The sequence below is a fragment of the Cibotium barometz genome, chromosome 19, assembly GCF_041138505.1.
Source record: "Cibotium barometz isolate CiBa-2024 chromosome 19, ASM4113850v1, whole genome shotgun sequence".
In the NCBI taxonomy this organism is placed as follows: Eukaryota; Viridiplantae; Streptophyta; class Polypodiopsida; order Cyatheales; family Cibotiaceae; genus Cibotium; species Cibotium barometz.
The window spans coordinates 17,409,894-17,425,975 of record NC_141064.1 but is presented as its reverse complement, the minus strand read 5'-3'; the positions used below and the strand labels follow the sequence as shown (position 1 = coordinate 17,425,975).

At 46.9% G+C, this 16,082-nt stretch overlaps 1 protein-coding gene across 1 annotated transcript in view; it reads left to right on the top strand.

The window, feature by feature from the left end:
* LOC147628284 (transcription regulator/ zinc ion binding protein) overlaps nucleotides 1–14,654 on the top strand; it is a 75,640-nt gene extending 60,986 nt beyond the window's left edge. The window contains exons 5-6 of the mRNA XM_086813361.1: nucleotides 13,375–13,731; nucleotides 13,888–14,654. Of these exons, the coding sequence (XP_086669487.1) occupies nucleotides 13,375–13,731; nucleotides 13,888–14,163 (633 nt within the window). The 3' untranslated portion in view covers nucleotides 14,164–14,654. The remainder of the gene's footprint in view (nucleotides 1–13,374; nucleotides 13,732–13,887) is intronic.
* Nucleotides 14,655–16,082: the final 1,428 nt, after the last annotated feature.

Genomic DNA, 16,082 nt, shown 5'->3' with positions numbered 1-16,082 from the left:
TCACCATGCATCTTGCCATCTCCATGAGAGATCTATTTTTCCTCTCAGCTACACCATTCTGCTGCGGTGTATAAGGCACAGTACATTGATGTTTGATGCCCTTTTGAAGCATATAATCCTTGAATGCATTTGACATGTATTCTCCACCTCTATCTGAGCGAAGTGTTTGGACTTTACATGCACACATATTTTCAGCCATTGCGACAAAGTGTCGAAAGCATGTAAACACATCTTCTTTCGCTTTCAAAGGGTAAGCCCAAGCAAACCTGGAGTAGTCATCAATGAATGTGACAAAGTAAAGATGCCCCCCTATGGATGGTGTCCGCATTGGACCACATACATCACTATGTATGAGCTGTAATTTATTTTCAGCTCTAACAGCTCCATCTTTGGGGAATGGTTTCCGATGCATCTTTCCCAAAATACACCCCTCACATACATGTCTTGGCGGAGACTCAAGAGGCGGCATCAAACTCTGAAAATTTACATGTCCAAAACGAGCATGCCATAGCTCTGCATCATGCATAGCAGGAGTGTGGGCAGCCACTGTATTTACATCATAAGTGCGCTTGTCATAGCTGTCCAGCTTATACAAGCCTTTGTATCGTGTTCCAGAAGTGACTATTTCATAACCCTTTGATGGGTCTTTTACCAAACACTTCCCATCTTCAAATTCAACCTTTAAACCTTGGTCGTTTATGGCTGAGACGGAGAGCAGATTTTTCTTTATCCCTGGAACATACAATACATTTTTCATACATATATATTGGCACCATTGGCTGCAATAAGTATGACATTACCAATTCCCTTTACTGGATATGTGGTATGATCTGCACATGATACAGTGCGGCCATTTGAAGCATAAACCAAGTGCTGAAATACATCTTTGCATGAAGTGATGTGGCTCGAAGCACCACTATCAAAATACCATGATGTATTCTGTCTGTCAGATGCAATGCAAGACATATCAGTGTCTGAAGCACCTGGTGTGTCACTAGTGCATGTGACCAAAAAAGTGTACTCTTCCTGGATTACATTAGCTGATTGCTGTGCTTTGTCATTCGAAGAGTCTGCTACTGCATTGCCTGCTTCTTAGTGTCCAGGCTTATGGCAGTAGTGACATTTGCCCTTCTTTTTGGGCTTGTTTGCATCCCCTTTGTCAGACTTTTCACCACTAGAAGAGGGCTGTCCATGACCAGCCTTGCTAGACTGTTGTCCCCCATGCTTAAGGCTCTTTGCTTTACCCTTATCCTTGGCTGTAAATGCCTTTTCTCCACCACAGTTGCTCGATATGTTTGCTCTTGTTTGCTCTTCCTGCAAGAGTAAACCCACGAGCTCTTCAAAAGTGATGGGATCACCACCTCCTCTCATCGAGAGGTTGAGAGAGGTGTGAAAGCCCAAATAGGAAGGCGGTAAAGAATGAAGAGTGTTGGTGACCATCTGTCTGTCTGGGATAACCTCATCAATGTTGAGCAATTGTTCCTGCAAATCTTTCACTTTGGTGAGATGATCTGCCATAGAGTCACCCTCATCCATAGAAAGAAGATCCAATTGCCTCTTCAAGTAGGCAACTCTTGCCTCGTTGCGTACCTGATACATTGCTTCCAATGTGTCCCATGCAAGCTTCGATGTCTTGCATGAACGAATGTGCGGAATAATAGTCCTTTTCACTGAAAGGGCTATCAATGACATGGCCTGTGCATCTCTAGAGTCCCATCTCTTCTGCTCTTGTGTGGGAGTAGGATCTACATCAGGAGCTCTTTGAGCACCTCCCCTTTGAGGCGTGGCTGGCTGAATGGTATGTGGGCGTGTGTCATCACCACACACGATGCCCCAAAGCCCTTTGGCTACCAGCAAATTACGGATCATAAAACTCCAGAGGGAGTAGTTAGATCCATCCAGCTTGTCCTCCTGGGTGAGCACACCAAATACATCTGTAGCATTCTGTGCCATGTCAACAAAGTATAACTGCAAGCAAACCAAGCACCAATGTGCACCGCCAGGCAACCAAATGTCCTGTGCAAATGTATGCCTGCAAACCAAAGCAAGTGTAAACCTGCACCAAATTGTCCAACTACACACAATGTGTATACATACGCGACAAATCGCAGCTGTAATGCCCAATTACATGCTCCAATCTGAAAATCCCCAATTTTTATGCACTCCAATTGCTTCAATGTGCATCTAATTGGCCAATTTTCACAAAAGCCCCAAATTTCTGCAAATGTAAGAGCTCCAATTTGCCAATTTTGACCTCAATTTTGAAAACCCCAAATTTCTTCAGGCAAGGTGTCGTTGCAGGTGGCCAGTCGTTGCAGGTGGAGACGTTGGAGGGAGTCAAACCAATGTGTTGTACGTTGCAGAGGACTGATGAGAGCAAACGTCGGACCAACTAGAGTGGGCGTGTGCTGGGTAGTCGAGCAGGCGGAATGTTGGGGAGTTGACGGGTCCCAGCCGGCGAGCAGCAGGCGTGCTGGAGTCGGCTAGGCGTTACTGATGCAGGCTCCCGGCGCTAATGTTGGGGAGCTGACAGCAATGCCGGAACGGAACGGGACAGCAACGCGTCGTCGGCTCTGGGCAGCCGGCTGGGGCGTTGAGCGACGGTGACGGCGGGTTCGAGACAGAGCGTACGCGAGCGTCGTGGAAACGGAATTGATGCGAGCACCTGCCTCTGGTCGACCGGACGAAGCGCCGACGGTGCCCAGATGCGTGATGGAGCTGGTGGTGGGTCGCCGGTTGCAGGGCGGTGCCGCTCGCGAGGCTGGGCGGAGGTGGTGGGCTCCCCACTAGTGCCGCCCGAAACTGGTGGACGGAGGAGCTCCGACGGAACCAGACAATCCGGCGACGGAATTCGACGGACGGAAACACAGCGGCGACGGAATTCGACGGACGGAACCACAGTGGCGACGGAATTTTGCAAGAATTTTTCCAGCAGCAGAATATCAAGGCCAGCTCCCAGCTCCCAGCTCTGATACCAAATGTTGGGTGTTGGACTCACACACTCACACACACAAACCTGCACATTAGGGTTAGGTGCAGGGTAGAGAAGCTCACACACAGAAATGAGAGAGAGAGAGAGAGAGAGAGAGAGAGAGAGAGAGAGAGAGAGCCAAAAGTGTGGTATCCACAAAATGCAAGTCAACCCTTGCATGTGTGCCACATCCATATAATATAAAACTACAAAATATTATATGTGTCCTTTCACACTTGATGTCCAAGGGGAAAAACCACATGGGAAAAAGTGCCCTTGGTTAAGCCGTGTTCACACATAGCACTACCATAAGTGAGCATATGCCTACAGTGCCTTTACCCCAACACACATTGCTCTGGAGTGACTGGTGCACCCACACCGCATTTCATCACCTCCCTCAAGAGTCCCTGCAAAACATTCATTCATCAAACTTGAAAAATTTACATTAGTCCATAGTCTTCATGAAAAAAAAACTTCCCCCCAAATCTAAAACTCACTGCAACACTAGGTGTATGTATCTATGTGCCTACCCACTGCCATGCACACCAGTCCAATGTACATACATGATGAGCAAGCACGGTGATAGAATAAAAGTTGTTTTAGTTTTTCATGCACTAAATGTGTATATCTTGGGGATTGATTACACTCATGTGATACTGTGGAATTGACTTTCTGTTGGGACTTGTGCCTCTGTGTACATATCCGGAAATGCTTGGTGGATTGGTGTGCCATTGGGTCTGGTACCTCGTGTACTTGCCTGGAGCACATCTATTTTGGTATATAGTCTCATGAACGGGGATTGTCCATACCAATGCCGCATTGCATAGCATCTTTATGTGCTTGCTTGCAATTGAAATTGCATGCTGTTTTCATGCTTGCTTGACCAATGTGTGGTTCTGAGTAAGGGGACGCCGCCTGTGAACCGTGCGTGTGAAACTGTCTGTTGACATGGTTATGTGGCATGTGACAGGTGGTAAGTATTGGTCATAAACCTAGCCTTAGGAATTAGCACTAATTTATAAGTGAGTGTGTACACACTTCATTAAGTTTTGGGCGACCAAAACTCACTTATAAATTATGACCAGTCCTATGTTCGCACACACTGATGTCCCGAGGTGGACAAAATCCAATGCCTATCACCCAGATCTTATCCCCTTTCTACAAAGGGAGCAACCAGCCATGTGTCCGTTCTAGCTTGCACCACAAAGCACCTACCTGATACCTAGAGTGGACAACTCACCATCTCCCTCTTTCCTCTCTCTCTAGAAGTAGGCATGAGGCCTCTTTGGCTGTATTTTCTGCACTTTCTCCTTCCCAACTCCATATCCAAGCTTGCTAGGGTGTTTTCCAAGCTTCCAAGAGTGTTTCCAGGTATTGTATACTCTTCTACACACTCCGAATGACTGAAATTCAGCAAAACAGCTCTTATTTTTACTGTAATTTTTGGTCTTTTTGTTGAAAACCCTAATTTCAGCCTTCCTTTCTTAAGTTGAACCATAAGGGAAGCTTTCCCAGGGTTCTCTTCATCCTCTTGAAGATTTTTGTCGCGAAGGATTGCGACAAATCTAAGAATTCAACACTCCAAGCGTTTCCATCGCGAAGACTTCCGATGTCATTGACTCTACTTGCAACTGAACCGGACTCCAAGATCACATACCCTATGTAGTGTTCTCTTGTCCTACGTGCTCTTTTGCAGATTGTTGCTACCATGTGTTAGTGGAACAATAGAGAGAAGATGGTAGGGAACATGGGCACTTGAGAGGGTAGTGTGAGTTGTAAGTCTACACCAACAATCACATTGTTTGCAATACTGTATTCATATACATTGGTATGGAAATCTGGTCAGAAATGCCCATGATACTATGTACTTGATTCTCCCAAGATCAATGTACTTTCTTTGAGGGAGGGGCCGTCCGTTGTAGCTCATTGTGCATCTCTTGTCAATTGAGGAAATTACTTCTTGTATTGAGCATGTTGTCCATTAAATCTTGGTGTATTTAAGTGTACTGATTAGCATTGTGTTCAACCAAGTTACATTGGTATCAGAGTAGTTGATATTGTGTTGATTCTTTCTATCTTTAGCGGTATATTTGCCATATCAACTAATTATTTCTATTTGCTACTTCCCTTAGTGCTAGGCTTCATTATGGCTGAGTTTGCCCTGCATCTCCTGAGATTTGACATAAACTCAGTACGAAGGCCTTTGTGTGAATATATGCTCTTATGATGTGTGTGTGTGTGTGTGTGTGTGAGAGAGAGAGAGAGAGAGAGAGAGAGAGAGAGAGTGTGTAAGAAGACTCTGTGTGTGACGGCTCGCCTGCTCGACTGCTCGCCTGCGACCCAGTTCGCCTATCGCCTGTGACCCAGTTCGCCTATCGCCTGCGACCTTGTTCGCCTGTTCGCCTGCGACTCCCTTTGCCTTCGAAGCTGCGACTCTACTCGCCTGTGAGCCTGCGACTCTGTTCGCCTGCGATTCCTGCGATTGTCTCGCCTGCGTCTCCTTTCGATTCTGCTCGCCTGTGACACAACTGTCTGTGAGCCTGCAATCTCGCCTCTCCCTCCTCCTACTCTGTGTGTGTGTGTGTGCGCGCGCGCGCGTTGAGATCTTCGCACGCCATCCTCTCTCCCCGTGCAGTTTCGCCTTCCTTTTCAGGTTTAGTTCGTATCTGCAGATTTTCTAGAGTTCGAAGTCAGTTTCAGAATTCCAGTGTATAGAGCTTTTTTTTGATTCACATCAGCAGAAGTCAGTTTCAGTATTCCAGTAAACAGAGCTTTCTTTTTGATTCGCATCAGCAGAAATTTTAAAGGCTCCTGTATACAGCATACAGCTTTCAAAAAAAAAAAAGTTGTTTAGCAGTGTTGTACAGACTTTACTTTCCTGGCTCAGGCTTATGTTGATGATTCTTTTTTTATGCCCAAGAATACGCAACAAGATCTTCAGAGATTAATGGAGGCTTTGCAACTTTTTGGTCTGGCTGCTGGTTTGAAAGTGAATTTCCATAAGTCTACCTTGCTTGCGCTTAACGTACAGCAATGGCATCATGTATTGTGGCCCGGTGGAATACCTCCTGGTGGACATATCGTTCGTCATTTGGGTTACCCTTTGGGTTGGCAGCTGTCATCTTCACAAATGATTTAATGGGTTATGCTAAAATTAAATCGCAAAATTGATTATTGGCAGCTTTCCACTTGGCCTCTTCATGTACGTCTCAGGATAGTGCAGGCTATTGTAATGGCTTACATACAGTTCTTTCTTCCATTGATTATGTGGAGGAAAGCTGATATAGATCGGTTTATGTCTATGGCAATGGCAATTGTGTGGAAAACTCAACATTGTAAAAAGGGTCTTCGTCTTTTGTCAATGCCAAAGATGTGTTCTCCAAAGATACATGGTGGCTTGAACATATTGAATATTCATTTTCATGTGCTTTCTCATAAATCCACTTTGCTGTTGGAATTTGTACATCAGCGCCAGCCATGGGCTATTATGTTGGGTAATATGTGTATGTCTATGTCTTCACCTGCTTTTGGAAAGTGGACTGTTACGTATTGGGATGCAATGTTCAGCCATTTCGATGGAAAAATTGTCGGCTGTCCTCTTTCATCTAAGTTAATTTTTGCCTGGAAACAGGTTACGCAATATCTTTTTTGGAATCCCAGGCTTAATGCGCAATCTTCTTCGCTTCGCCTTGAGAGTATTCATTGGTCAAAGGCTTTTGATGTACCCTTGGCTCTACGAGAGCCTAGGAAGGGATATTTCCTTTCAAAGAAAGGAGTTTATCTTATTGATGATGTTTTGGATGCTGGTGGCCATGTGCTTTCTTTTGTGGTTGCCGCCAGAAAATTTGGTCTGGGGATGCATTATAGATCAATCTGGCAGCTTATTCGAGAGCTTCTTGCTCCTTTTGAACCAATTGCAGATTTGGATCGTTCTGATCGTTTGGTTGATTGGAGCCTTAGAAGAGAACAACCTGCACGAGGCCCTTTATCAATGGCTAAACTTTCGGTTCATTCGATATATCATCTCTTGTTGCCTGCCTCTTGGGTTCAAGAACATGCGAATCAGATTTGGCATCTTCATAAAAGTCAGGGTTGGTGGAAACAGCGGCTTCATTCTCTTTGGAAATGCAGTCTTCCTTTGAAAAGTAGACTTTTTTTATGGAGATGCTTGATTGGAGTCTTGCCAGTCGGCCTTTTCTTGGCTAGGCGACTTTTAGCACCTTCAACTTGTCATAGTTGTGGTGCTTCTCAAGAGACAGTCTTCATCTTTTGTGGAGTTGTCCTCTGACCAGGACTTTACTGGATCGGATTGCTGCACGTTTGAGAGCACGCTTCCGATAGGCACCCTTTGGGAAATACTTTTGGATCTTCGGTCTTCTCCCTTCACCCCTTAGATCCTATAAAGTCTTCTTTGATTGGGTTCGCTACTGGGCTTTATGGACTACCTGGCAGTCTCGCAACAGGATAGTTTTTGCTGGGCCTTATTTGGATGCTTACTCATTCTTCCGTTCCTCTCTTCAGCAATCTTTATATGACTGTCTCTCTCTTCATGAGATTGACTCATCTCTGTATGCTCTTTTTACAGATTGTTTTTAGATGTTTAACTATGTTCACACTGAACATAGTGAACACTCTAGTAGTCTCCCTTGTATATGGTCTTTTTGGTGGGTTTTCCTCGTTTTGAGGTTTCCCACCTGTAATTAATGACATGAAGCTTTACAAAAAAAAAAGAAAGTGTGTGTCTGTGGAGTGCGTGTGTGAGAGCATATCTTGATATAGAGTTCTACACCCACTATTGGGTGCTGATGACGTTAGTGGGGATGTTGTAGTATCTAGTCTATACTATGCATAATGGAGTTGATAGTTATATAGTCTTGTGGGTTGACTACCACAAAAGTGACCATGTGACTTGCCCTCTCAATGATGGGCGCAATCCAAGGCAACTTTCCTATATCCTTCAGCAAATTATTGAGGCAATGTGCCATGCAAAATGACACTGTCACATGTGGATACATCCCTTCAACAATGGCACCTGGCCTCGCCATCCACAACAAATCCCATAACAAGGTCACCACCAACAAACTCTATTGCCTCTGTCCACTCTGATGCAAGCACATCAGCACTCTTCCCAGTCCCTGATGCATCATGCGATGAAACGAAATACATCTCTCCTCGAGAATAGGCCACTACCCCATGGATAGACCTCTTTCGTGTATCATTCCATCCATCAACGATGAGAGACACTCCATTCTTCTGCAGCTTGCTCTACAACATGCCTCTCAAGAAGAGTGGTACGCAAGGTCTCTGAGGATGGGGGAGTGTAAGATGGACCATCCTTACCAATCTTCCTCACCATAACCTTGAAGTACTCAGATCTGGCAGCATTGAAGGCAATATGATCATGAAAAAAGAAGCGAGCCACTGCCGTATCAACATCCTCCTTTCTCTTGGGATCCCATTTTTGATCAAGGGTGCTCTGTCGACGTGCAGGAATTGTGGATGGCATGCTAAAGGACGCATGTGGTGTGGAGGATGTATGGCTAGCTGATGCTGATGCAGAAGCTCTAGAGGCTCTACTACATGCCTCTGATACAGGTGGCCTGACAAATGCTACGGGGTCAATTGCCACAGGACGTGCCGCCCTCTTTGCTGTAAAGAGAGACGCTTGTGCTGCAGCCTGCTCTAAGAGCTCCGTCCTCTTCTCTTGGCTTACATTTGGGCAAAACTGCACCTCATGCCCAGACTCATGGAGAAGGTGAGCTCTCACCTTGTTTGCCCCACTTGTTCGTGTGTATGGGCATAACTTGCAGCGCCATTGACGTGAACCTCCCCCGCTTCTTGGTCTCTGGGCATTCACCTCTTCCCACCAAGACCAATTTGAACCCTTGTCCCCAACATGGGCTGCTGGTGCTCGCGAGGAAGAGGCCATTGTGATTGAACTTTGAGCTTTGAAGGCTGGCCACTGATGGGCCTGGGGCCTGGGGGCTGGGCAGCTTAGATGGAGACTGGACTCTGGAGTAGTGGGCTGTCACCTGTGGCAAGAACTTGTGCTGCAACTTGCTGTGCAGTCACTGCACACTGCAGAGCAAAGATGGAGGAGCAGAGATGGAGGAGAGGCTGAGAGCAAGTGTGCACACTGCACAGGTGATAGCAGAGACAGTGGAACTTGGAAAGCGCAATAGCACAGACCTGGATGGAGGAGAGCAGAGAAGGAGGAGAGCAAGACTGCAAGTGCAAAGGTGACAGGTCACAACAAAGACGGAGGAGTCGGGACTTTGGAGAGCACTTGATCGCACACAACAGAGACGGAGGAGAGCAGAGATCGCTTGATGCTCGCACGACTGGGCCTTCTTTTTTACAAAAAAAAACATAAAATGAGGCGCCCGTTTGTTTTTTTCCCTTCTCGTCCCCAACCAGCTGTCCCACATGTTTAAGGCGTCCCTTGATAGGGGACGGCCGTCCCTTGGTGAGGGACGGCCGTCCCCTATGTTTAAGGCGTCCCTTGATAGGGGACGGCCGTCCCTTGGTGAGGGACGGGACATGGGACGTCCCCTTGCAGAGGGATGCGTCCCCGTGTGAAAGGTAGGCTGGGACGGCGTTCCCCCGTCCCCAAGGCCTGGGATGGGCGTCCCCTGTGACTATGGTTTCAGTCCCTAGAAACACATTTCTCCATTTCAAGACCCCATCTGTTTCTATGGCTGTTTCTTGTTTCCCAAGTGATACCGTTACAGGAAATGGCCGTTTCCACTCCTAAAAACCCATGTCCCCATTTCCATTCCTCGAACATTTCCGTTTCCATTTCTTGTTTCTGGCGACTATGGCGGAGAGGCAAGAGGGGCACGGCTGGGAGTGATCATCAGAGAAGTAGGCTATTGGGAGAGGCTCGTTGGGGGCTCAGGGGGGCCTACTGGCCTCACTAGACACTGAGAGCCTGGGGAGGAATCACGATGGGGAATTTGCCGCCAAACCAGAGGGGCCGAAGGGACCCTCTCCGTGACTGAAGGGGGCCGCCGCCAACGGGTGGGTGTTGTGATAAATGCTCGAAACGGTTCTCTGACAGAATCAAATCCTCTTGTACTTTGCCAGAGGGAGGAATCACGACGGGGAATTGGCCGCCAAACCGGAGGGGTTGAAGGGACCCTCTCCGTGACTGGAGGGGGGCCATCGCCAATGGGTGGGTGCTATGATAAATGCTCGAAACGGTTCTCTGACAGAACCGAATCCTCTTGTACTCTGCCGACTTGGCGCGCTCGCGGTGGTGGCCCTCAGCTTTGGTGGTCGGTTGATGGCTCGGGCACGGGCCAACCTTCTGCCACTCTTCGGCATAGCTGGGCCATCCGCGGTCGAGACTTGGTGCTCCGCTGCCTGAGAACTTGCCTCTCTCTCTACCCCTTGGTGATGATCTGAACGGGAAACTGGGGGAGGGGGGGGTTGGGGACACAGGATGTGGTCTCCTGGATTGGCGTCGAGAGAGAGCTCTGGCTATAGGTGTCCCATCTGCTTGCAAATGAAGCATTGGCCTGGAAGGCTTGAGTACTCCACTCGTTGAATGATGGGGTTGCCTTGAAGGCAAGGAATAGATATAACATGAGGCACTGAATCCAACGGGGCAACATAGATGTGAAGGGGAGGAATCCCGGCTGCCCGGGTGAGGGCCGAGGCAACCGGGGGGGGGGGGGGGGATTCCATCACTCTCCCGATGGCAGCACCAATCACTAGGAGAAGAGAGGAAGGTATTCCTTCCTAAGGCTTGGGAAGCAAACTATCACTGGGAAGCCCGACACACCAACCGGAGGGTCGGATGCAGGGTTGAAGCCATGCTGCCACCGCGCAAAGAAGGCTTGGGCCGTACTCGATGTAAGGGGGCTCAGCTGCATGACTCGGTCTAATGCTGTTGGTGAGTCGAACTCCACTTGGTAGTAGCTACGTCCCAGATGGTGAATGTGTATGATGTTTGCTGGCTCACCAATGAGGCTCGCCTGCAAAAGATCTCTGAGTTGTCCGCGCGCAAGGTGGCTACCAACAATTTTGCAAACTGAGGTGGAGGTCTCTAATGTTGCAATAGTCGTAGTGAGGATCTGAAGGTCCACTTCGGAAAAAGATAAGCAAGCAATGGTAGCCTCGGTCGGGTTGACGGAGGACCAGAAAATGCTGAGACTTGCTGAAAGGGAAATGCCCCTAAGAACCTGAAAAAAAACTACCTGTGGGAAAAGGAGATGAAGGAGAAACGGGGAGAAGCTGTGGAGGAGGGAAGGCGGAGATCTGGGGAAGGAGGAGGGGGGGGGGGGGGGGGGGGGGGGGGGGGCGGGGGGGCGGGGGGCGGTGAGGGCGCTGAAAGCGGGAAAGAAGAGAGAGAAGGCGGGAGAAAAGGGCAAAAGGGTGTTTGGGGGGGGGGGGGGGGAGGGGGGGGGGCTGGGAAGAACAGGGACAGGCTGAAAAGGTGGCGAAGGCTGGGGGGACAACAAGGAGGGGCAAAAAAAGAAGGGGAGGGGGGGGGCGGGCGGAGGGTGAAGAGGCGGAAGGGGGCGGCGCAGAGAAAAGGGGGGGAAACGGGGGACAGACGATGGAAAGGGGAGCTGGGTAGGGTGGGTGCAGATAAAAGGGGGGGAAGCGGGGCAGGGCGGCGCAGAGAAAGGGGGGAAATGGGGAAGGGAGCAGGCACCGCAGGGGGGGGAGCTCAGAGAGCGCTCGACTTTTGACCCATCCAACTTTACATGTGGCACTCGCTTTTCCACATGAGTGGCCACAACTCACACCATACAATATCTAGAGTGCTTTCCGACACACACATAAACCGAGCTTACATATTTCAACAGTTGGGTGGTGGGGCAAGGGGTGGTTGGTTGGGTACATGGTAGAGCTTCTGTGCAGTGTGCATGTGTGCTAGATGAGAGCATTAGTGATGGGTCTGGGTGGTCGGTGTTCCTAGAGCTTGAGGCCTTCTCACTATCCACACACGAAAGAGTTGGTATAGTTAACTCTCCCGTTCGACTAGAAACTGCGCTTCTCACATCGAGAGTAAGGCGTCGGAAAATCTGTTGCTCATCGTGCTTCGCAATTTGCCAGTCTTCCTGTTGCAGGAGGCGAAGACGGGTGGCTCGATATTCTCCATCATACCCACTGTTTTGAGGCATGGATCCACAAGGTGGAGTGCAAGGGAAGGAGGTTTGGGTGCAGTTTTGCAAGATGATGGTGACTGAGTGCAGGGAACGGGGCTGAGGGATCAAGCTCACAGAGTTGTCTGTAGATGTTGTCATGATATACATCATCGAGATCGTGGCGAAAGTGGACCTGTGTAGTGAGAGATGGGTACGGTAGGTGGTGTAATGGGGAGGGTCCCAGATACGGTGAAGGAGATAGGCATGAGTGGCTCGGAGTGGGTGTGGAATCCTAGATGTGGGTAGCCAAAGCCGGGGATCCCATCAAATAATCCACTATACTACAGCCTCCACCATATGGGAAGCAAGTAAGATGGTCAGAAGAGGGTCATCTATCCATTCCGTTATATATAATCGGTTCCCATGTCAAGGAAGTATCTGCCAAAAGCTATGGTGTGTCCCAAGTCCTGTTTTTCCCAATGCATATCTGTCTCCTGAGGGTCTAGCTCGTGTATTGAAATTGGGTCTCCAAAATCCAGTAAGTGAACCCGATGCTGTCCTTGCCTTAAAATCCCCTAGTAGGTGAATGTTGCTTAATCTGGAGTACTCCATGATGTCCTCATATAGAGGCATGGATGGCAATTCCACTGGGCTGGGCATATGCAGATTTCTTGGGTAAATAGCAAGCTGCAATGTGTACATGCCTTTCCCCTGGGAGACGTAGTTGCAGCCACATGTGTTGGGCCTCCTCAGCCTTCCTAACCACTGTGAGGGTCTTGCGTAGATGTGGTAAACTCCTGAACTCGCACCCCTACAGATGTTCTTCACTCTCGTACGTACACTGATTCCCTCTCATATCCAACTATCTGTGGTAGCCCTCTCTCAGGGCTGTGGTGTGTCTCTATGTAGAAGACGATGTTTATCTAAGTGAAAGTCTTTGCAAAGCCTCTGGGATCCAGCCAGTGTGCAGTTGCAATTCCAGGTGGCCACCTTTAGTCCTGTGATGGTCTCATGGACCCCAGGCCCCTAGTTGGGGTGGGCCTCTTTAAAATGACCTAGCCATCCCTATAGACAGCCCATTGTCCGGCTGGCCTTGCTTCGTTTACTTGGGCCGGAGATGGTCCACTTGTAAGGGGGTGAGATCATCACCAATGTAATTCTTCGCCACCCTTTTTTTGAGAAAGTCCACCTGGTATTTTTGATCCTGGAACTTGATTTTGTGTGTGTTTGTGTGTGTGTGTGTGTGTGAGAGAGAGAGAGAGAGAGAGAGAGAGAGAGAGAGAGAGAGAATCTCTTGGCATACAGGTGGAAATCGCTCAAAGATGTAGAGATCTGGGCATTGGGCCTGGTGGATTTTATCAGCCAGGCTATGGAACTGCAAACAAGATGCATTTATGGATGATGTGCCTTGGAATGCATTGGGAACCAATCACTAAATCATACGAGATGAAGCGCTCCTTTGATAATGCATCACCGCCAGCTATTCCTCCTTTATTTGAGGAACTAGTAGCCCAGTGTCTTCGTGAGGCTCGGCATGCATTCCGAAGTGAAAATGGAAGTAATTACATCAAAGGAGGTGATATAGATATGGTACCTGACATGCATCCAAATATTTGCCTGATCAATTTTTATGAACGCAATGGCAAGCTTGGATTGCATCAGGTAATTCAAGGTGTCTCATGAAAGTTTTTGGATTAGGCAGTAGTAATTCAAATGCTCTTGCTATCATTCATGCATGCAAGGCGTATATCTGTATCTTGTGCAGTCTGGAGCTCTCCCAGCATATCTAATGGAATCACATTATTTTTCGTGTTTCAGGATAGGGATGAAAGTCAAGAAAGCCTTAAGCATGGAATACCTGTTGTTTCTTTCTCCATTGGTGATTCAGCTGAGTTCAAGTATGGGGTTGACAGGGACATAGATGCAGCTGAAAGTGTTATACTGGAATCTGGAGATGTTCTTATATTTGGTGGGCCCTCTAGAATGATCTATCATGGGGTTTCATTCATCCTTCCTCAAACTGCTCCATCATGGCTTATTGAGAGGACTAATCTGCGACCTGGGCGTATCAATCTGACATTCCGTCAATCATGACAATATGTACAGGGAACATTTTAATACTCTGATACTGTGCTGATGTAGAAAGAGAATAGCTCGTTAGAATCTATTGCATGACGCAGTAGCATGTGGCCAGAGGTTACAGTTCTTGGCACAGCAGTTGTATTCACATTCATATCTCTCAGCTCAAGCTCTCAACATGACACTTGGAAGGGTTGAACTGCAAAAATGAAAGCTTTTTGTATTCACGTTGAAAGATGCCATGATGCAGCAACTTATCTGCTCAACCCAATGCTTTGTGCTATAGCTGGCATCTTCTGATGGACTCCTAAGTGCCATACTGACTTTTTGGTGTGTCAATTTCCAGAGCACTTGGAGATTAGCCAATGTGTTATATAAGAAAGTTGATCAAGCTATTATTAAGTTTTGTATAAAGAAAGAAATACTCAGACCACCCCTTAGTTTTGAAGCCAAGAATGCTACTTTTTTTTTGGTAGGGGAATATGAGAAAACTCACTTTGCACGAATTTCTCTGGTGTTGGGAACAATGGCATGATAAGATGAGGGTTCATAGCTTATGGACCAAGGCCTCTTTGTAGGTACTAGTATTAATACTTAGACAAAACCAGCAATAGTTGCAAAAGATTGCAGCAAGGTGACGTATCAGAATGTAGTAGCTTGGTAAGGTTTACCAACAAACTTTTAAAGGATTCAGGGGGTTAATATGGTTACACTGAGATTTTTACGCTTTTAGATTTTTTGCACAAAGTCGATGATTTGAGGATAGGAGAAAAACTAATAACCAGTTTCACATTCTTTGATAAAACCTAAATAAAACACCTCAAGGATTGAGGAGGTTAATATGGTTACACTGAGATTTTTACGCTTTTAGATTTTTTTTGCGCAAAGTCGATGATTTGAGGATAGGAGAAAAACTAATAACCAGTTTCACATTCTTTGGAGTCTGTAGTCATACGAGTCAGTCGACCAGCCCACTTGCTTAGAGAGATATCATGCAAGTGCCCTTTTTTTTTTGGGATTTCGGGGTTCTATCACGTCCGTGTACACTCATGCCCATTCTCACACGTGCACCCATCCTTTCATGCATGTGTTCAACTGTTGAGCATGTCTGTCATCTTTCCTTTTTAGAAGGTCTGAAATCTACACTCCTTTTTTTGTTAATGATAACGTGAGGTGGTTTGGTTTTGGCAGGTTCAATATTTATTGCTAAGAAGTTTCTGTCGGTAAGTTGTAACATAAAAGTCATTTATGTATTTCATGATAAATTCAATTTAACTTAAATCACTTTCCATTTCATGACACATGTTTGATTTCCCACTATTAAAAATTGGGTGGGTTACCTTTCCTAGCAAGCTCCTAGCACTCATTTACTTCATTAAATAAGGGCATCTCCTTGATTGTAAAGTCACCTCTAAAACTTGGGAATATCATTCCAATAGTTAAGTCACTATTCTCATTAAAATGCTTGGACAATTGGGCTGTGCTTTTTGAGTTGACATGTTCTTTTAATGATTATGTAAAGCTTGTTGAGAATTCATCTTGCTAACCCTTGTATTTTACTAGAATTTTGAGAGTAATTGCCAAGAACGAGGCAAAAGCTTTGACCGTTGTACAAAAGAATCCCTCGTAAACTCTTTACGCATGTATAGGTTAAGCAATAGTGGTAGATGGCCGTGAGGTGTGCTGTAGGGGAGGTGTACCTGTAGATGTTTTTCTTACCCAATCATGTTTTGTTAAAAAAAGAAGGAAAAAAGGCAAAGTGCCAATTACATCTTGCCATGTTGGTGAATGTACTTCCATGCTTTTTTTTTGGTGGTCCTAAGCTACCCAAGTAAATTTGTAAGTCAGAAGAAAGGAGTCAGGACTGTAGGCCTAAATCTTATAGCCCTTAGTTACCTTCTCCTTGTAAGGCTCCCACTTCTCATTGTAGCAAT